This window comes from Knufia obscura (genome assembly GCF_036327395.1).
Source record: "Knufia obscura strain CCFEE 5817 isolate CBS 148926 chromosome Unknown scaffold_2, whole genome shotgun sequence".
Taxonomy (NCBI): domain Eukaryota; kingdom Fungi; phylum Ascomycota; class Eurotiomycetes; order Chaetothyriales; family Trichomeriaceae; genus Knufia; species Knufia obscura.
The window spans coordinates 2,107,215-2,127,331 of record NW_027042688.1 but is presented as its reverse complement, the minus strand read 5'-3'; the positions used below and the strand labels follow the sequence as shown (position 1 = coordinate 2,127,331).

The following is a 20,117-nucleotide window of genomic DNA, read 5'->3' as shown; positions in this document are numbered from 1 at the left end:
CACGAGACAAGGAGTTATGAAGAGGTAAAAATTGCACAACACAATGTTTATCATGTACACTATCGAACGGACGAAATAACACAAAGCCCGCTCGAGCAAAATATGCCACCCAGTAATTGTACCTTTCAAACACCGGCCCATGAAGAGGGATATGCACAGCTTGATTGTTTTTACACATCAACAAGACGTTTTGCATCCCACGCTTTCTTCGCCAACTCAAGAAGGACATCCAAATCGCCGCTGGTCTCGCACATCCCCCTGAAAGAGCCACCATCTTTCTGAATGAGCTCCCATGGATGTGCATATTCAACGACTTCTCCTTTGTCGAGGACCAGTACTTTGTCGTAATCAATAATAGTTTGTAATCTATGTGCAATCGTAATGATGGTATTTTCTTTCAACTCTCGTAACGTGTCTTGTATCTTCGAGTCGGTGGCGTAATCGATTGATGCTGTAGCTTCGTCCATCACTAATACCTTGGGCGACTTCAGCAATGCTCGTGCTAGACATAACAATTGCCTCTGTCCCTGCGACAGGTTCGAGCCTGACTCTGCAATCTGCGTCGAAAGGTCATAGAACATGTTCTTGTTATCCTTGGCATTGCTTCTAAACCGGGCAAGTGTGGAGCCGGAAGTTAACGTGCCATTCGCAGAAGTTGTTGACTCGTCATTATCAAGCAGGTTTGCTGTACCGTTCAATGTTGGAGCTTGACTCGAAACGTTCGGTGAAGACGTGGAAGAGACACGTGATGCATCCGAGATGAGTTGTACACGCCGCAAGGCTGTAAAGATTTCCTCGTCGGTGAACAATTCAAAAGGGTCGAGGTTGCTTCTGAGCGAGCCAGTAAACAAGGTAGGGTCCTGTGGCACGATCGTAATGGCTTCACGTAGGTCCTGCAGGCCAATCAAGCCAATATCGACGTCATCAATCAGAATCTTCCCATCTTCTGCTTCAAGGCCTCGGAAAAGTGCCAGAGCTAAGGAGCTCTTTCCAGCGCCAGTCCTGCCAACGATGCCAACCTTTTCGGCAGCCGCAATCTTGAATGTAACGTTGCGCAACACGGGCTCAAGATCCTTCCGATAACGAGTGGCATAGTTGATGAAGTGGACAACACCTTGACTGGGCCAATTGGCTGCGGGTTTCGTCTCTGGTATATTGGCTTTGGCTTCCTGCTCCACATCGATATACTCTTGTATCCGTTCCACAGCATTCATATTTTGCTCGTTAGCTGCATACAATCGAACCAACCACAGCACGTTCTGTGTGAAGGTGATCGCATATGATAACGAGAGACCAGCCGCACCTGCATCAATCTTTCCCACATTCTGGACAACAAACATGGCGGAGAAGAAAGCAACCAGAGCTCCTGCACAGTCGACTCGGAACGCAAGCCATCTGTTCGTTGCCCAGAGGTAGATGAAAGGTCGGTTATGCGTATTGACCTTGATATGGCTGTCATTAACGAACCTAGACTCATCACCGTATGCTCGAATCGTGACCACACCAGATAGTGTTTCGCCGAAGTGCTGGAAAAGAGGACTTCTTTGCACGGACTCGAGCCTCTTGAGGTCTCGGGACGATCTGATATAGAACATCCCAGTGAGAACATAGATAGCGGTAATGAAAATGCCAGGTATCAAGAAACCAGGCGTGATAGTCGTAATCAACACCACAATCGTGACGACTGATGCAGCACTATGCAAGAGTCCTATCGCGACAGGTGCGACTTCTTGATCGATCGACTGCAAGTCCTTCGAGAAGCGATTGGTGAGCTGCCCAAGTGGTGTTGAGTCGAAGAATTTGAAAGTGGCTCGGAGGATGTTAGCGAGCAGTCTTCCGTGTAGGGTCTGCGAAGCCCGTAATGACCCCCAGAACAGCAAGACTTCCCTTGTAAAGCAAATGGCGATAAATGCAGTACCGATCAAGGCATAGACCACCAGGTAATAGGTTGCATCAACGTTGTTCTTCACTTGAGCCATCACTCCAGAGTTCGTGGGTTGTGCAGGGAAGCCTTGAGAAATAAGTCCACCTGACAATTGGTGATTATGGCTGTGTTGAGTATGCAGAGCATGCAGCGCCGCACGGTTGCTGTGTCCCGAAATATGATACGCATTCGCCCATTCTCTGATCCACAGGTTAGTGGCCACGGACCCAACTTGCACAGCGATGAAGCCAGATGCCGCAAAGATCCAGTAGTACCAAGGTCCCATAGCCTTGAGATACATCTTGATAGTACCCCACTTGACACTGCCGGTCGCTTTTGCCTCAACTCTAGTGTCAGCAAACTTACGGTCAGCCTTGACCTGACTCTCGTCAGGATATTCAAGTTCTTCTGCAGCATTAAGCAGGCCGTGCTCTAGGGAGGACGACTGCTCTTCCGCTGGTGGCGTTGGTGCTCTTGAGGGAGCTGCCGATGGAAGACGAGACGCGGGCACTGATTTGGACATCTCATCCCCAAGATGACCGCTCTCCATTACGTCCAATGGCGCCCCTTGGCACACAATCTTGCCATTTCCAAGTACCACGACATAACTGGCTTGTGGCACAGTCAGCGCCACGTTGTGCGTGACTAGTATGCAGGTACGATGTGTCATGAGCTGACCCATCAAGGCTTGATCGAAAATATGCTTCCCGGTATGTGAGTCAACAGCACTCAAACAGTCGTCCAGCAGCAAGTGCTTCGAGTTGCTGTAAAGTGCTCTAGCTAGCGATATTCGCTGTTTCTGACCGCCAGACAAAGTAATGCCTTTCTCGCCGACGAGTGTCTGATCACCGGCATCGAGGATTTCAAGATCTCGTCGAAGAGCACATGCAGCGATAACAGCTTTATAGCGCTTGGCATCGTACGACGCTGCGAAGAGGATATTGTCTTTGATCGTCGCGTTCACGAGCCAAGCTTGTTGGGCGCAATATGCAACGCTCTCGGTCAGACCAGTTTCAGGATCTGGCCGAAGCTGCTGTCTGCTGTAGCCGCCTGGTATATGCACCGTTCCGTCCAGCAGCTGCATCTCTCCCAGTAAAGCCATGAGAAGTGATGTCTTGCCACACCCGGTAGGGCCTGCAATGACATTGAGCTTCCCAACAACGAAGTCGACGTCCATGTCAATGAGGCGAAATGAGCTCGCGGCGCCCTTAGTGGTAACATCCGCTTTTGAGCCCCAGCTGAGCGTTGCGTGCTGCAAAGCGATGCGTGTCTCATGAGGAGAGGCTTGTTTGCTCTTATGCAGTTGGACATATTTCTCGGTCTCCTCCTCACCTAAGAACTCCTCTACTCGATCCACTGACACTTTAGATTCTTGGACATGTGCAACCATGTCTGCCAGCTGATCGAGCGGAATTCGCAACAGTGAGAACATTGACAGAGCTGGGAACGCTATTGACGGGACCAGAGGACGCTTTTCCACCTTGGTATAGATCAGGAAGGAAGTGAAAGTGATTACAATGGGAATGCCACCCCATATAGTATATGCGGCTGCCCACAGGATGTATTTTCGCCATAATGCGGTCAACTCGTTCTGGCGCTTTTCGTTGACAGTATGCTCAAATCTCTGCTCCCATGCGAAGTACTTGATGATACGGATGTTCTGCAGAACTTCGTTCGTGGCATGGATCCTTGCATCAGTTGCAGCTAATATGGCTTTCTGTGCTGTCGTAAAGGACTTTGCGATCCACATGTTCCATGGTAGGACCAGTATCATGAGTACGATGCCAGCGAAGGAGCTATACCCAAGTACCTTGTAAAGCAGTGCAATGGCCATGATGAACTGCACGGGAGTCGCTGCCCACAAGAAGTGCAAGTAAGCAGATATCTCGGCCACTTTAAAGGAGTCGATGGACATCAGGTTGATGACCGTACCATTGGTCGCTTGCGTAGGCTCTGCGCCCTTCTTGTCAACCGTACCGTTGATCTTAGGCTGGTTCTTCTTTGACTTCCAAAACTGCACCTTTTGCCAGAAAGTTGAGGACTCTTCCGGCTCCTCTTTCACTGTCTCGCCTTCGGCTGATGCTGCAGCTTTCCGCCTGAGCACTTTCGAATAGATCTCTCCAACAATGACAGCTCGAATTTGGATGCAAATCTTTCGACCGATCCAGAGAGATTGACCATCACCAAGAGCTTGAATTACACCCGTAACGAAGAGCAGAATGACATAGAGCCAGGCAGCATTCGGTGAGGTGGAAGCCGGATCCTCGACGTATTCCAAGATGGCCTTGAGCAACAGGGTCGGCATAAACATTGCAACGCTAGAAATGGCGCACCATAGACCTTGGAGCAAGATCTGCTTTTTGAAAAACAGCAATAGCCGCGCAGCTAGCATGTGCGTTTTCTTGATCTGTCGGAACCTCTCGAGCACATGCTCAGCCTTATCCTTCTGTGAGACATTCCAGACATCTTGCAGCTCGAGCGGCTTTTTGAAACCCTTCCACACTATACTATCGGTCCAGGCGAACGACACAGTGCCAAGGATACTGGCAAGTGGTTCCTTGGACGGCTCGATGTCGCCCTCGTACTCAAGCTTGACGCCTCGGTTTCCACGTCTTGAAGTCAGGACAGTGATGGCCAGGATCGAGGTGAGCGCGAAGTGGGCGGACATTAGAGCTCGCGACAAGTCCGAAAGAGGATGAATGATAGCCGATCGAAAAACCATAACCTCACACACCCACTCTATACCATAGATAATGGCGCAATGATTCCATAGCTTGAGAAATGGGAATCGTCGCTGAACAGTGGTGAAGTAGAGGCGCAAAGCTGCAAGAATAAGCAGATACGTCCACAGCAAAAGGTACGCTATCGAGACGGTATACCGAGCTTGTTCGTCCTGCAACACGACGACGATGCTGATGGCAATCTGGCCACACAGGACCAGTAGCTCGAGGGCGACAACGCCAGTCTCGCCCTTGGGGCGGTCGATATCGAAGGTTGAGACATGGGTGGTAGTCTTTTGCAAGGTCAAATCCTCCTCTTCAATATCGATCAATCTGTCCTCGGTTTCTTGCTGGCGTGACTTGACGAGTTGAGCTATCGATTTCGAAGTGATCAGTGCTATGCTGATTGCGCATGCCGCGAGCGGAATTGTCGTTTGCAGGTAGAGTCGTTGGAAGTCCAAGTCCAGGTCATCGTAATACCAGATTGGCTGTTGGTGTCAGCTAGATTGCCTCGAGATGGCTTGTGTAACATACTCGCATGTTTAGATCTGTATATTGGAGACATTAATCGAATAATGTTGCTACTCGATGCAGAACGCGATACCTTGAGCCTTGTTACTGTAGTAGGCTTCCTCCCGACTCTTCCTTAATCACCTCTGTCCACCAGTACTCATCTGCACCTGACATGTGAAATAATCCTGCAATCACCGAAGAGAGGAAGGTGCTGGTGTATTTGAGTTTTGCGATCGCACTTGCGACTAGTAGTAGCAATCAAAACGATGTCGTCACTCCTCAAGAAGGTGTGGTTCGCGTCGTGGATGGCCAAAAGCAAAGGTGCACAGTCAGTGTAGCACACATCTACTGTGAAGAGAAATATAGACCACGAACTGTGCTGGTCTGAGCAAGCAATTATTGGGTTACGAGAAGCTCGTGTCTTACTAGGTAGTCTGTTGTGTTCATGGTAAGAATCCCAGAGCATAAAGGACTAGATCATATGGAAGCTACACTGGCATGTCGCTGTTCTCCGGGCTCCTGGTCGAGCCTATGCATCCTCTGGAAAGCCCGTGCATTTAAGCATTTACTGCAGGTTTGAGGAGAGGACGAAGGAATCTTGCCGAGGGAAGTGGGATTAGCGAGACGAAAGGCTAACGGTGAACGCCGCGTCCGCCCAAGATACCGCTCGGATGCTTGTTCAGATGCGAGTTGAGGTTGAGGGAGTGATGCTGAGGTCTGAGATGCAACAGATACCCTTCATCTTCTGCGTTTTTCTTTATTCTACCAGAAGAGCATCTTATCTGGACTGCTTTGAATGTATCGTGAAGGTCCATGGTGCAGTAGAGCCCCGGACCATCTGTGCAAGGGTTGGTAGGCTTGCGGTCACCGTAACTGTTCCGGTTGACGCCCTGACGCGTGGAGAAGCGGACGACAATCGGCCATCATCGTCACTGCCAGAAGGTCAACTTCATCTCAAGGGTTCCTTGCATTTCGCCATTACTTGACTTGACCTCAGACTGAAACGCGGTTTTACACTCACAAACTCTCTATAAGCATCGCAGACTTGAAAACGGGTATCCTTGGTATCTTGTGATCATGGACAGGTGACACTTCCATCTTCTAGACGGTACCAACACTCGCCAGGAGGATCTTAGCCACAAACTTCACACCTGACTAGATCTGTGCCGCTCGGCTTACAAAAGAGTAGATCTGCTATTAGTCTCAACATCTTGCTCATCACATAACTTCTCTTCCACTGCGACCTGTTCTTGCAGCTCTTACCTTCAACCGATTCAGACCCCATTGCTGGACACGCCCCTCAACCCACGCCTTCCAGCCCGATCTACCACGATTGCCCATCATGTCGTCACAAGGTATTCTGCTCAAGGAATACAAAGAGCTGAGCAAAGAGAAATGGGTGACGATCGATTTCGACGAGGAGAATATCTACAAATGGGACTTGGCGCTGATGGTGGTCAACCCTGATTCATACTACAAGGGCGGCTACTTCAAGTGCCAGCTATTGTTTCCGAAGAATTACCCATACTCTCCGCCAGATTTCCGGTTCACGAGCCCGCTGTGGCACCCAAATATCTACCCAGACGGTCGAATATGCATATCTATCCTGCATGCGCCTGGTGAGGATATCATGTCTGGGGAGGCTGCTGGCGAAAGATGGTCACCAGCACAACGAGTTGAGTCGGTTCTTCTCTCTATAATATCTCTCCTCGACGATCCCGAAATCAACTCTCCCGCCAATGTAGATGCTAGTGTCATGTACAGGGACGACAAAGCGGCTTTCAATAAGCGAGTGCTGGAGGACGTCGAGAAGTCGAAGAAGGACATACCAGAAGGCTTCATCATGCCTACACACGAGTCGACAAAACCAGCAGCACCAAAAGTCGTCAATGATGATGATTTCTGGGCTGATTCAGATGCCGAGGACTTCGATTTTGGGGACGACGACGATATGGGAAGTGGGACTGATGAGCAGTTTGATGCCGACTCAGACGATGAGGATGTCGATAATAACGATTCCGACGACGAGACTACCCAGATCCCACGAACTGACAAGAGCGAACGGCTCGACTCCGAGATGACTGAGCCGGATGAGATTCTATAGCATTCTTCAGAGTCGTAAGAAATCAGAAGGCGAAAGCTTGCAATGATACGAGAAGATTACGAAGTAGCACTCCCACGCAGGAGGCGAGCATGGAAGGAACGAAGCATGAGACACAAGAAGTACGAATCCTTTTCGGCAATGGCGCTGTTGGTCCGCATTCACAATTCCATTCCATCACGGCGCCACAGGGACGCCTTAGCGATCCAAGATAGACGATACGGTGGCATGGGTTTGTGGGCCAGATACTATCACGGAGTTATTGGGATTATTCAACATACGGTGCAGTTGTTAAGGGGGCAGTTACACAAGGATTTCCAGGTAGTAGGCAATACTCAGGCAGTCTTGATTTTCTCGTTGTTCATGTGCCCTCGTCGGGTGTGGTTGCGTAGTCCGAGCATCTGAATCGCCTCGTATGTTACGCTTCTGTCCAATTTTCTCTGACACCTTCGTAACATTCTCCTTCGATCTTGTGGCAATTATCGAGGCCGTTCAAGGCTGTTGCACGCGTACAGAGTCCGGGTCCTTGGTTTCTCGTAATCACAAAAGTCTGGCCCGTGAATAAATTTGCTCAACCACCAACAGACGATCTGCCTCGAACATCCTTATCGAGAATGTGATCACCCGTGGTACAACCGTCACACCATACCGGCCTTATCACCATAACTCGGCATCTGACCCTGCCCCCCAATCCAAAGACCTCAGCAGCTGCGTCCGTAAAAGACCATGCTGGACACCACTACTAGCATCCACTTCAACCTGCTCCACACGACAGAATGGCACTACCATTCTCCCCAGCCATCATTCTAATCGGAATCATCAACGTCGCTGCTGTTCTCGTACTTCTCTACTGGGGTCGCTTCTTGGTCAAGCGTGTGAAGGAGAACACCGAGTTTGCGGATCTACTGCTTCAGCACGAGCGGATGGAGATAGATGTGAAGCCGCTGGGGAGATGGAAGGGTTCGGGCGGAGAGGAGGATACTAGGGCAAATCAGAGAGGAAGCAGTAGAGACGGGAAGGCGAATGGCAGACGTATGGGTGCAAGCAGTGCTAAGGGTCTTCTACGCAACATTGATGTTTGGAAGAGGTCGAAACTTAAGGAGGGTAAGGAGTGGAAGGGAGGGAACGGAGAACAGCATACTCCGACTACTGTACTTGTTGCTCAAGAAGAGGTGAAAAGCAATAGTCTAAGACACAGAAGAACGCAAAATACAGCCCTCTAACCAAAATCGACACACCTATTGCATCGCATCTACCCCTCCCACAACCTCACATTGTCCCTTAAGTTTTCACATGCCCCGCCACATCCAAAATCTCCTCAACACACCTCCCCCACTGCTCCTGATTAACCCAATGCCCCGCCCCCTCAACAAGCACAGTCCCCAAGTAACAACCCCCCTCCACACTCCTCCCACTCTCCATCGCCTCCACCGCCCCAGGCTCCTGATACGTCCCCCAATCCTGTCGTCCTGCCACAAACTTCATCGGCACACTCAACTTCCTGCCCACAAAGAGCATCGCGTCAGACGCTGCCTCGGGAGACGTTTGAATCCGATACCAATTCATCGGTGGGCCGAATGTGGTGCGGGTGTATTCATCTACATATACAGACAGATCGTCGTCGGAGAGCCAGTTCGTGCCGTATTTGCTGGCATCTTGGTCGGCCATATCGTGTTCTACGGCTTCGCGCATTGTGCTGTCGCGGGGCATGACGTAGTAATGGGGCATTTTTGCGAGTTCGGGGGCTGTCCAGGATTTAAGGGGGTGCGGTGGGGGGTTGTGGTTGCCGGGCCAGTCGGCGGATTTGAGGTGGAAGTAGCCGCGGAGGAAGGTGTGGAGGGGTGGGCCGGTTGGATTGGTCATTTCGGAGGCGGAGGGGCGGGTGCAGTAGTACCATTTGTAGTGTTTTCTTGGATGGTTGGGGATGTTGGCGAGGGAGTCGTGGATGTGGGGATCGCGGGTGCTGGTGTAGAGATCGCTTTCCTGTTGTGGTGGGGCGGGGAGCGATGGATTTGGCGATGTGTTGAAGGGGATTGGTGGGATGCCTTTCCACGGGTGCGACATCAGGACGAGAGAACGGACGAAGTCGGGTGGTGCGGAGGAGCCACGGGCGAGAGTGACGTAGGTTGCTGTTACGGCGCCGAAATCGTGGCCTACGATTGTGTGGATGGAGGTGTAGCCGAGGGCGTGGACGAGGGTGATTGTGTCTTTGATTAGATTTAGTGGGCGGAATGTGTGGCCTGGGGTGGACTTTAGATCGGGAGGGTGAGTCCTGCCGTAGCCTCGTTGGTCGAATGCTGCGGCGTAGTAGCCGGCGTCTGCGAGACGGGGGAGAATGTACCGCCAGGAATAGGCCAGTTCGGGGAAGCCATGGATGCAGAGGATGAGGGGTGGGCGGGTGTTGCCGAGGTTTTCGGGGACGGACTCGAGGATGTGGAAGTTCAACGAAGTGGTTTCGACGAAGCGGGATGTTACACCGTCCGGGAGTGTTAAGGGAGGGAGAGTCTCTGGATCGGTTGTGTAGTCAGGAGTGTCTTGGGCAGGAATGATGTCCATGTTGGCGGCCATAAGGATGCAGGTTGCTGCTTGTTAGTACGTGAGTAGTAGGCGTGGTCAAGGCCGAGCGCTCGATAGGAATCGTTGCTGCGTAGGATGAGACGTTCAGTAGTAGTGCTTGGAGCAACTGTTCTACAATGCTGGCGTCGGGACGAAACGAGAAGCGAGAACTTGAGGACAACCGAGCCAGATCTTTGGAGCCGTATGAGGGGACTTTTATATTGTTTTCACAGCTTACCTGTTGGTACAATATTCGGCTAGCAGTTCGTCGAAGACTCGAAGTGATCCATGCCCAGAGTTAGAGAACACCGTACTCGGTAAGACAGTCATGTCGAGCTCAGACGCTCTGCACCAACGTCCATATGTTCACGTAGTGAGATGGCTTTGCAGCTGAGGCAGCTTGAGCTCCAAGAATTGGCTCGAACGATAAGGTTGAAGCGGAGAGGTGGCTGCTAACGAGATCTGGAAAAGGACAGCAGCAGAACAGGGCGGAAGTGACGCGAATGACGTTGGTGTGCTTGCTGGCACCACTCTGATGCACGCCAGTGGCTGATCCGCGACCTCCCTTTTGATTGGGTGCGAAACGATGAAATCAGAGACGAGCCAGACCAAGCTAACAATTTGAGCACCAGAAACATGCGAGCATCGCATGTCGTTGTCATCCTCCCATACTTCCATACTTTCCGGGCTTGAGCTTTCCAACTGCGAGCATTCTGTTTCATCCCTGATTTCGTTTGTTGCTGCTTCTCACCATTACCTTAAGTTGCGCGCTGACTGTACTCGACTCACCACCCTCCCGGATCGACGGGATACTTCGTGTATAACTTTTCGTATTCCCGTGTATAGCACATGTCAAAAAAGTTGTGATGGATGCCAGGATCAGTACTACCTACCAGCATTTTACGCGCCACGCCTGAAAGCCGTTGTATACAGACCATCGCCTCCCTGAGGTCAAGGAAGGAGATACAAGCTTAGGTAGCAGAACAGTCAGCTGAAATCCGCGACTATGCCTCTATTTGGGCGCCGGTCGAGGTCGGTGTCGGTGTCGGTAAGTGAAAGACCTTTAATAGCCTACGAGCTATTCTCTAATCGAAGGTCGCGGTACTGACATGCTACAGCGGCCGACGACGCCGGCGAACAATTCACCTGCCCTCCTGGCCGCTTCACAAGCGTTCACCGGATCGCAGGGACCACAGACCAAGCTTGCGACGGGTGCAGCTGCAGCGGCTCTTCGATCGATGTCTCCAGCTAGCACCCCTGTCAACCAAGTTCAGACGAAGCGCATGATGGACAGGCAGAGCTCGGTAGGCTCGCAACAAAATGCTGCAAGAGGAAGATCGCGTGGGGGAAACAACATGGTACGGCGCAACAGTTCTTCTTCCATGACCGAGCGAAACTTTCGTGCACAATCCCCTGGCAGACCATCTACGTCCAATGGCATACCTGAGTCTCGCCAGAATGAGCCTCCAGTACCACCGGTGCCACAAGGTTATTCTGATATTCCGCCCATACCGAAGAAGTCCCATCGGAGATCAGCCAGTATAGATGATATCCAGATCAGGAAGAACGCCGGAAGGCAACCAGCGGATCGCAATTCTTTCGCAGCAGCTCCAACTTCCAAACCGGCAGCGAATCCAGCCTCAGCTGCGGCAAGGAGAGTTACAAGTGGTCAAACGGCCCCCCAGCTTGACAGAGCGGACAGTCAAAACTCCGTTAATTTCTCTTACCCGGGTCGGTCCAGGCCTACTTCTCCTCCACCGCAGAAGCAGACCTTCGATTCGCCCGTACAACAGAGTCCTCGACAGCAACTGCCTCCAGCTGCGCCTAGAGGCATTTCAGGATCAGAAGCTAAGAATATTCAGCATGATCTGACACAAACAGCCCAGCAACCTGTGAAGAAGAAAAAGAAACGTGAAGGACCACTAAGTGAGGGAAGCCATCTGCAGACGGGTACTATGGGTCACAAACCTGTCGTGACCCCACTTGCAACAGGTCCTCCACAACAAGATGTACAAAGCATCGAAGACGAAGGCAGAGGTCAAAACAACGCAAGACTAACCGGGCAGGCCTCGCACTTCCCCACTAGCCCAGTATCTCCTACAGACAGCAGGGACTCTGATTCTGATGGTGACCAGCGCACGAAAATTCGTCGAGGACAAAGAGCATCAGGTGCTCTTACTAAACAGCCATCCGTCGTTAGAGAGGATTGGGAAGGAGAGCAGGAAGACGCTCCATCTTCACCTGTCGAGGCCAGTCCTATACCCGCACGGCTTGCACCGAGCAAACGACAAAATGCGGAAGCCAATGTCTCTCGCAAGATTGAAGGCAACGCAACCACAAATAGGCAAGACCAAGAGCAAGCAGAGACACCATCGCCATCGCAGAACCTTGTCGTCACACCCCAAATGAGAAAGCCTTCACTTAGTCCGTCAAGGTCAACACGTTTCTCGAATCGCTTGTCTTCTGACATGGCTGAAGGTCAGAAGCATGAGCCACCTGCCCGATCTGTGTCACCGCGTAAGTCGGCGCTAAAACTCTCGAACTCACCACAGATTCGGCCAATCGATACACAAAGAGGAAGAGATCCGAGTCTGACACCTAGTGATACGACCGACCTATCCGCTGATGGTGCTCCTCGGCGTAAGAAGAACGCTCATGTCAAATTCGACAATCAACCAGCAGTCGTCGGTGTTGCCGCAGAAGTAGACTCGCCCAGCACTCCTCAAATCATCAGCCCTCAGCACAAGGACACGGACAAGAAGTGGTTCGGCAAGAAGCCAAACAGAGTCGTATTGTCCGAAGATAGCGATGATGAATATGCGATGAAACCACAGCCGCAACTACCCACCTTCGGCAGTATAAGGAATGGGCGGCGTAGTGAAGTCGAATCTTCGCCTAACCAGCAAGTCTTCTCGTCTCCATCATCCTCATCGACCTCATCAAATTCTGCCGACACAAGACCGACTACCATGGACGCGTCTGTTTCCAGTGACCATGCAATTGGTGGTATCCTTTTACGAGAAAACGAACAGAAGAGAGCTGTTGGGCAGACACCTCTACCACCTGAAGTAACCTCTGTTGAGGGAACAGGTTTGCACAGCGACACTGAGAGCACGTACTCTCAGGACAACGACAATTCTGTCGAGCCACCTGTGCGGCAGTTTTCGGCATATCATCAGGCTACAAGCCACCCACTAAGAGCAGTCGAGAATGCTGCCGAGGTCCCCACCATTGCTCTGCAGCCAGCGACTCCTGGTGCAGAGGAAGAGCTCAAACATCATGATCAATGGTTGGTCGAAGTTCCTGGTGGCTTCCCTTCCTCAAGTGGGGAGGCGTTCGTCACGGCCCGCTCAAGAGAAGGTACTGCACTCGAACTAGCACAGCCTGAGCCGACTTCTTCGACGAGCGCAGATGAGCCCTGGCAGGCTAGTACTCAGACACACAGCGACAAAATGCCAGCTATCCAGGAGGAAGATTCCGATAGAGACAGTATCTACAGCGATGCAGAAGAGGAGATATCTGATACAGAAGGAGATGGCTTTGGTTCCATCAATGCTATTGTCACTACTCCGGCCGTCGCCTCTCCTACAGCTCGGTCAACGCCTTCAGAAAGCCCAATCTATGCGGCACCCCAGCGGAACATCCAGCGTGAAAGCGAGCGAGGCACCGCAGACTGGGATGATGTAGGAGCGCGATGGAAAGACTACAGAGAGAATGTTGCACGCGCTTCACTTCAGCCAGCGCCGGCTATGGTGGAAGGAGAGGCTCACGAACCCACACAGACAGTAGCTGGGAATGCCAATCCCGCTTCGAGAAAGAAGCCAGCGGCGTCGCCGCCAGCACCAGCAACGGGTCCTGCTGTCACGTCTATTCAGTCATCCACCCCTTCTGGTGCAGCTCGAGTAGCACGCGCCAGCGCTCAGCCCGGCTTCAAGAAGTCTATGCGGTCTGAAGCAGAAAATCCTGCACCTACGATGAGAGCACGTGCTGGCTCTAGCGACAACGAGCCAAAGACCATGCGATCCTCAATGCGCAGCTCTGCAGGTCCTACTCAATACAACGAAGCGCCAAAGCCCATGAAATCGTCCATGCGCCATTCCGCAGCTCCGGCCGCACGTGCTGTGGTTGCAAACCCGCAGCCTCAAGTGCAAGGCACTCTACAAAAGAAGAACCTCCGAAGCAGTGCGCCGCCGCCTGCGCGTACAGCTCTGCCACCCGTCGCTGACGACAGCGACTCTGATAGCTCATTCAGGAAGAGGCGTCGTGCCAAAGCCAACGACAGTGGCAAGTATAGTATGCGGCGGAGCATGCGAGCTGGAAGCGAATCTGGGCCATCTGCTCAAGAACGTAATGCAGTCCGGTCACTGTCACCAGTGGAGCGACGCGCATTCTCGCCTGTTGGGGGGCAGTCATCAATGCGTACGACTCTGCGAGGCTCGATCGATAATACGCCTACCCTTCGAGGAAACCAAAAGAATGACAAGCGATCATCTTCCCTGTTCGGCCGGAAGAGAGAAGCTAAGAGTCCGACGCGACCAATGTCGGTTGCTGGATTTGGCAAGTCCCGCATCGCAGAATCGGATGACGAAGGTGAAACGCGACCGAGGAAAAGTTACAAGTCCAGATTTGGCGACTCTAGTGACGAGGAAGATGACCTTCTTCCGGTGCGTGGCATACCACGAAAGAATAAGGACGATGATTCGACAGATTTAGAAGACAGCTCTGATGAGGACCGTAAGAAGACTAAGAAGGCGACGCCAGCCAAGAATATCTCGATCGCAGTGCCATCGTCGCCTCGAGTTTCTGAAAGACCAACGTCTCCTGTCTCTCCTGGTGAGAAGAAGAAACGTGGGTTCTTTGGTCGGATGCGGAAGGGCAAGGATGAGACAGCCAGTCCTGTCAGCAAGGAGTCGCAACCTGCAGTCAACGGGAGCACCGACGCGACGAGTGTGGTGCCTCACAACACTGCAGCTGCTGCGCCAGCTATGGGGCCAGAAGCTCAAAAGGAAGCCTTGATAGAGCAGGCCCGAAAGAAGTTAGAAGCGTCCGGAGAGATAAGCAAGTCAACCCGACCGACATCACCCTCTCCTGGCAAGCTTCAGAGACGGATGACACCTTCGAGAGGCATGAGTGACTCGTGGCCATTGCCACCGAAGATACCAGAAGACACTCAGACAGTCGACCGACCCTTCACGTCCGATGGGTCGACCCCAAGACCACCTATTGGTGACCGACAAACGTCTACGGCTACGGCCACATCGCCAATAGGTTCTGGTGAGGCCGACGGAAAAGGAGGCAAGAAGAAGAGATTTCCGCTGCTGCGCAAGGCCTTCGGGCTCAAGGACTAGTGGTCTTCTGCAACACCTCAACAACCATTTGTATATGCTACTATATGGTGAGAAAACGTCCACCATCTCCGCCAGCAACACCTGGCATTTATTTTGTGATACAGTTGCGACAGCCGATGTGAGAGACTCGTGGACATATCATATCGGCCATACCGTCTATCTGAGCAAGGAATCGTTTGGGCCTATACCCATACATATAGCAAACTAGTAATAATAATATTTGAGTCCCCCTACAAGCATTGGGCTCTACCGTAGTCAAGCGGATGTGCATCTTGTCTCAGTATTCCATCCCAGCTGATGAGAGAATTTCGTGATTAGTCACTCTCCTCCCGAAGCCCTGCAGTGCGGTCTGAATTTACCCGGAAGCTCCAGCGCGGCTTGTGGAGCGACTTCGTGATAGGCATTTCCAGTTTCCGACGGTTCGGAGCTTCAAACTTCCTTTGTGTTCGATGATTGAGCAACACCAATCCCAGCGATTTAGCAGAGCCAGGGACAGCGCCTGGAGCAGCATCGAAATGAGAAGTGGCAAGCATGAACTCATAGTGATGCAGGAGCGAGCTATCCGCAGCTGACTGTGCAAATTCAACGGCAGGGGCGATTATTGACGTATGCGGGATGATGAATTTCACTTCGGAGGAGAGCCCCACCATCGAATGGGCAGTCACGGTTGTTGGGACTGCTCCAGCTCGGCGACTGCGTGCTCGTGCCATGGAAGAAGCACTATCATACTACTACGTCAAAAAGTTTTGATTCCTGCTCTCTTGTTCAATCTTCTATACAGAAACTACAACTCACCTTGACCCATTCACGATCAGACCACTAGACAGAATAGTAACCATGTCTTCATCTCTGGATCAACTGAAAGCTACCGGCACTGTATGGATCACGAGCATCCTGGAGCTGAACATTGCTAACGTACTGACAGACCGTTGTCTGCGACTCCGGTGACTTTGCCAGTAAGTTCTATCCATCGCCTACAGCAGAGGCGCAGTACTAACGTTTAACAGCCATCGACAAGTACAAGCCACAAGATGCCACCACCAATCCATCTCTCATCCTGGCCGCGTCGAAAAAGGAGGAATATGCCAAGTTAATCGACGCTGCCGTTCAGTACGGCAAGAAGCAGGTATGTCCAGCAAGGAGGGTCTCGCGAGGACAACAGCTGACAACCTCCAGGGCAAGGACCTTGATGACCAAGTTGATGCTACGCTTGACAGACTTTTGGTAGAGTTCGGCAAGGAGATTCTCCAGATAGTTCCTGGCAAGGTCTCGACCGAAGTTGATGCCAGATTCTCCTTCGACAAAGACGCTTCTCTCTCCAAAGCCAGACATATTATCGAGGTGAGCAGGGTCTTCTCGCAATTTCGGGCCATGCTAACTCTTTCAGCTCTATGAGTCAATCGGTATCTCAAGAGAGCGCGTCCTGATAAAGCTCGCGTCCACCTGGGAAGGCATCAAAGCCGCCGAAATCCTCCAAAAAGAGGGCATCAACTGCAACCTGACTCTCATGTTCTCCCTCGTCCAAGCCATCGCCGCCGCCGAAGCCGGTGCCTACCTTATCTCTCCCTTCGTTGGCCGAATCCTGGATTGGTACAAGGCCGCCATGAAGAAGGAATTCAAGCCTGAGGAAGACCCAGGTGTCAAGAGTGTCGGGACCATCTTCAACTACTACAAGAAATTCGGCTACAAGACCATCGTTATGGGTGCTTCGTTCCGAAACGTTGGCGAGATCACTGAGCTTGCTGGCTGCGATTACTTGACGATCTCGCCCAACTTGCTCGAGGAGCTCTACAACAGCAAGGACGAGGTACCGCAGAAGCTGCACTCCGACGATGCTAGCAAGCTTGACATCGAGAAGAAGAGCTATCTCAACGATGAGGCTCTGTTCAGATTTGACTTCAATGAGGAGCAGATGGCTGTTGAGAAGTTGAGAGAGGGTATCAGCAAGTTCGCTGCTGATGCTGTGACGCTCAAGGGCATTCTCAAAGAGAAGATCCAGAAGGCATAAATGAATCTCTTCTTATCTGACGAAGCGACGAGCGATGACTGTCTATCGAATTTGAACAGTGCATTTATGCAGACTACGAAGGTTGTTTGATCTGCTATAGAATTGAATGAACACATTCATGCCGTATAACTCGGTTTCTTGCGCTATTGGAGAACTATCCTTCGTCTGGCTCTTCCACACCGTAACAGAGCGTACTGTTTTGTTCGTTCTATCCATGCTTTAGCTGAAATTCTCTTATATCAAAAGTCCCTACGGAGTGTTTCATATTTCCAAAGTGAGGTGGGCCTGAAGAGATAATTACGTCGGTCGTTGCCCGCACGGCAAGAACGATGATTGACGCAATGCCCCTCACCATGTGCAAAAGCTGACGGAGATTCTCCATGTGAGATCGGATATAGTATCTAGGTACTTAATGCTACCGACGCAGCCGTTCTAAGTTTCTTTTCGACCTACTTCTCAAGAACAATTCCCATATTCATTGTATCAAAACAAATCCATCTCTATCAACAAATACCGCAAACATGGTCAAAGCAGGTCAGTACCTAAGCTCTCGATGAGATGAGGCGGGGTATGGAAAGTTACATGGTCCGCTGGATGCCGGCGATCTGGAAGGTGCTCGTGCGCATAAGAGACCTTCGGCATGCGGTGTGACCATTGTGCGCCGTAGCAGCTTGTCTCATCCACTTACTCGTTCCTGGACATCCTCACTGACCCGCAATCAGTTGCTGTCCTCCGAGGTGACTCCAATGTCAAGGGCACCGTCACCTTCGAACAGACCTCCGAATCCTCTCCCACCGACATCTCCTGGGATATCTCTGGCCACGATGCCACCGCCGAACGGGGTATGCACATCCACCAGTTCGGTGACAACACAAACGGCTGCACATCAGCCGGCCCCCACTGTACGTCCCCCTCTTCAGTCGCAATCGCTTCCCCAAGTACTAACACTTCACAGTCAACCCCTTCGGCAAGGAACACGGTGCCCCAGAAGACAGCGAACGTCACGTCGGCGACCTAGGAAACTTCAAGACCGACGGTTCAGGAAACGCTAAGGGTTCCGTTACCGACAGCCACATCAAGCTCATCGGCGAGCACTCTGTTTTGGGACGAACGATCGTCGTCCACGCGGGTACTGATGACCTCGGAAAGGGCGGGCATGCTGAGAGCAAGAAGACGGGGAATGCTGGTGCCCGACCTGCTTGCGGTGTCATTGGAATCTCTAACTAGAATGTTGTGATTACCAACACCGATAATATGGCACGGTTATGAGATGCTTTGAAAATATTCTGGGCACGTAGATGTGTATATCAGGTACATACTCAGCTGAATAGTTGAGGCTAAATGTCAAAGCATTTGAAGAAGCTTCCATTTCTGTTTAATCATTGCTTCGTCCTTGTACCAACCCTGATCGACCCTCATCGCCTAGACTACTCTTGCCGAGATGAAAGATAGCCTACGTAACTCCAAAGTAATTGTTTGATATGCTATTGATTACTACTCAAAAAGCTCGAGGGAGCGACTACCACCGGACTTAATACGGACATAAGAGGCCCGTGCGGGGAGCGCCCCCGAAATTATTCTTGAGACTCATCCTCACGCGCATTCAGTACGTGCTTTGAGCATAGGTAGTAACGTTCACGAGAGAATTTCAAGCCTGTAAACAACTGTGCGCGCTCTGCTTACTTAGTTGTTCACTCATCGCAGCCGCCAGTACCCAGAACCTCGAACTCCAATTTATTCTTGACCCTCGACAACCACAGGCTCGGCCACCGATCGACCCTACAGACACCTCTTCAAGCACTCAGCTCCGTTACAAACAAGAACTCAAAGTCGTCCTCGGACGCTGATATCAACGTACTGAGATCCACCACAAACCATCATCATGCCTCCAGGTCGCATGTTCGGCTCCAAAAAGCAAGGTCCTGACCTCAGCTGGGCAGACGAAGACATCGCAGACCCAAACGACCGCTCAAACCGCGCCGTCTCACCACCCTCCAACGTTCCAGGCCCTCTCTTCCCCCCACGCTCACAACGAAACATCATACGCACGCCGAAACCACAGAGCGCATCTGAGAAGAGGGCGGTAGACGCACAGTTGAGATTTCGGCAGAGATGTCGCGAGGGCCCGTTGTTTACTGTTCTTGATCGGAATGGGTTGCTTGTTGATGGGGTGAAGAGACAGAGTGAGGAGGCTAAGAGACGAGGTTTCGACCCGTTTGAACAGCAGGAAAGATACAGCACGAAGCATGTTAAGAAGGTACGGACTGAGCCTGATCTTGGGCCAAGTGGGAGGGGTGACTATGGGTATACTCTTGCTATGTTCCCTGAGGAGTTGTGGGGTGTGCTTGATCCGCAGCAGAGGTTGCCGGACTGGCAGAACGTCAAGGAGGATTCTGTCGCCTATGCGAGCTTGGGGAAGCGGCCAGTGAGAAAGAAGAGGAAGAAGGGGCTTGACTATGAGAGACAAGACCGCGAACGAGCTCTTGCTGGTCAGCAGGAGATCGAGCAGGAGAGTGATGACTCGGATGCAATACGTCGGGGTGGACGAAAGAAGAGAAAAGAAGTTAAGCCTGCAGGTCAGAAGACTGGTATGGATGCTGAAGATGATTTGGACGCTGAGGCGAACCCTGAAGAGCTCGATGAGGAGGCTGGCGAGTCTGCGCCTGAGGACAGCGACTTCTCGGAGAGTGAGAATAATGATGACGACTATAACGCCGAGCAGTATTTTGATGACGGCGAAGACGACGCTGGTGATGATGAGTATGGCGCAGGTGGCACGGAGGACTACTAGTCTCAAGCCTGAAAGAAAGCAGGCTGGTTACAGCACGCAACGTTGTGCTCCTTCTATTCCAAGAGCATTGATTCTCAAGGGTGTTGAACCACATGGGCGAGGACGGTCAAAGGCACGGTACGCGGCAGGACGGAGTGACCAAGCGAAAAACAATTG

General features: G+C 51.7%; 8 protein-coding genes across 8 annotated transcripts; 6 read left to right on the top strand and 2 right to left on the bottom strand.

Moving 5' to 3' along the window:
* Window positions 1-170: 170 nt before the first annotated feature.
* Window positions 171-5,184, bottom strand: YBT1 (Transporter of the ATP-binding cassette (ABC); the record flags this gene model as incomplete). Its single annotated transcript, XM_064871061.1, has 2 exons — window positions 171-5,132; window positions 5,179-5,184. The coding sequence occupies 2 exons, from the start codon at window positions 5,182-5,184 to the stop codon at window positions 171-173; spliced, it is 4,968 nt and encodes a 1,655-aa protein (XP_064733514.1).
* A 1,315-nt stretch (window positions 5,185-6,499) lies between these two features.
* CDC34 (Ubiquitin-conjugating enzyme subunit) lies at window positions 6,500-7,261 on the top strand (the record flags this gene model as incomplete). Its single annotated transcript, XM_064871060.1, has 1 exon — window positions 6,500-7,261. The coding sequence occupies one exon, from the start codon at window positions 6,500-6,502 to the stop codon at window positions 7,259-7,261; it is 762 nt and encodes a 253-aa protein (XP_064733513.1).
* A 773-nt stretch (window positions 7,262-8,034) lies between these two features.
* On the top strand, window positions 8,035-8,481 carry PMZ80_002627 (uncharacterized protein; the record flags this gene model as incomplete). The annotated part of the gene is made up of 1 exon (XM_064871059.1): window positions 8,035-8,481. One exon carries the CDS (start codon window positions 8,035-8,037, stop codon window positions 8,479-8,481), a length of 447 nt encoding a protein of 148 aa, XP_064733512.1.
* Window positions 8,482-8,539: 58 nt separating this feature from the next.
* On the bottom strand, window positions 8,540-9,814 carry PMZ80_002626 (uncharacterized protein; the record flags this gene model as incomplete). Its single annotated transcript, XM_064871058.1, has 1 exon — window positions 8,540-9,814. The coding sequence occupies one exon, from the start codon at window positions 9,812-9,814 to the stop codon at window positions 8,540-8,542; it is 1,275 nt and encodes a 424-aa protein (XP_064733511.1).
* A 1,109-nt stretch (window positions 9,815-10,923) lies between these two features.
* On the top strand, window positions 10,924-15,162 carry PMZ80_002625 (uncharacterized protein; the record flags this gene model as incomplete). Its single annotated transcript, XM_064871057.1, has 1 exon — window positions 10,924-15,162. One exon carries the CDS (start codon window positions 10,924-10,926, stop codon window positions 15,160-15,162), a length of 4,239 nt encoding a protein of 1,412 aa, XP_064733510.1.
* Window positions 15,163-15,999: 837 nt separating this feature from the next.
* Window positions 16,000-17,170, top strand: TAL1 (sedoheptulose-7-phosphate:D-glyceraldehyde-3- phosphate transaldolase; the record flags this gene model as incomplete). The annotated part of the gene is made up of 5 exons (XM_064871056.1): window positions 16,000-16,038; window positions 16,088-16,118; window positions 16,170-16,288; window positions 16,339-16,503; window positions 16,550-17,170. The coding sequence occupies 5 exons, from the start codon at window positions 16,000-16,002 to the stop codon at window positions 17,168-17,170; spliced, it is 975 nt and encodes a 324-aa protein (XP_064733509.1).
* A 521-nt stretch (window positions 17,171-17,691) lies between these two features.
* Window positions 17,692-18,397, top strand: SOD1 (Superoxide dismutase [Cu-Zn]; the record flags this gene model as incomplete). Its single annotated transcript, XM_064871055.1, has 3 exons — window positions 17,692-17,704; window positions 17,893-18,072; window positions 18,126-18,397. The coding sequence occupies 3 exons, from the start codon at window positions 17,692-17,694 to the stop codon at window positions 18,395-18,397; spliced, it is 465 nt and encodes a 154-aa protein (XP_064733508.1).
* Window positions 18,398-19,052: 655 nt separating this feature from the next.
* RPC31 (DNA-directed RNA polymerase III subunit C31) lies at window positions 19,053-19,961 on the top strand (the record flags this gene model as incomplete). Its single annotated transcript, XM_064871054.1, has 1 exon — window positions 19,053-19,961. The coding sequence occupies one exon, from the start codon at window positions 19,053-19,055 to the stop codon at window positions 19,959-19,961; it is 909 nt and encodes a 302-aa protein (XP_064733507.1).
* Between the last annotated feature and the right edge of the window lie 156 nt (window positions 19,962-20,117).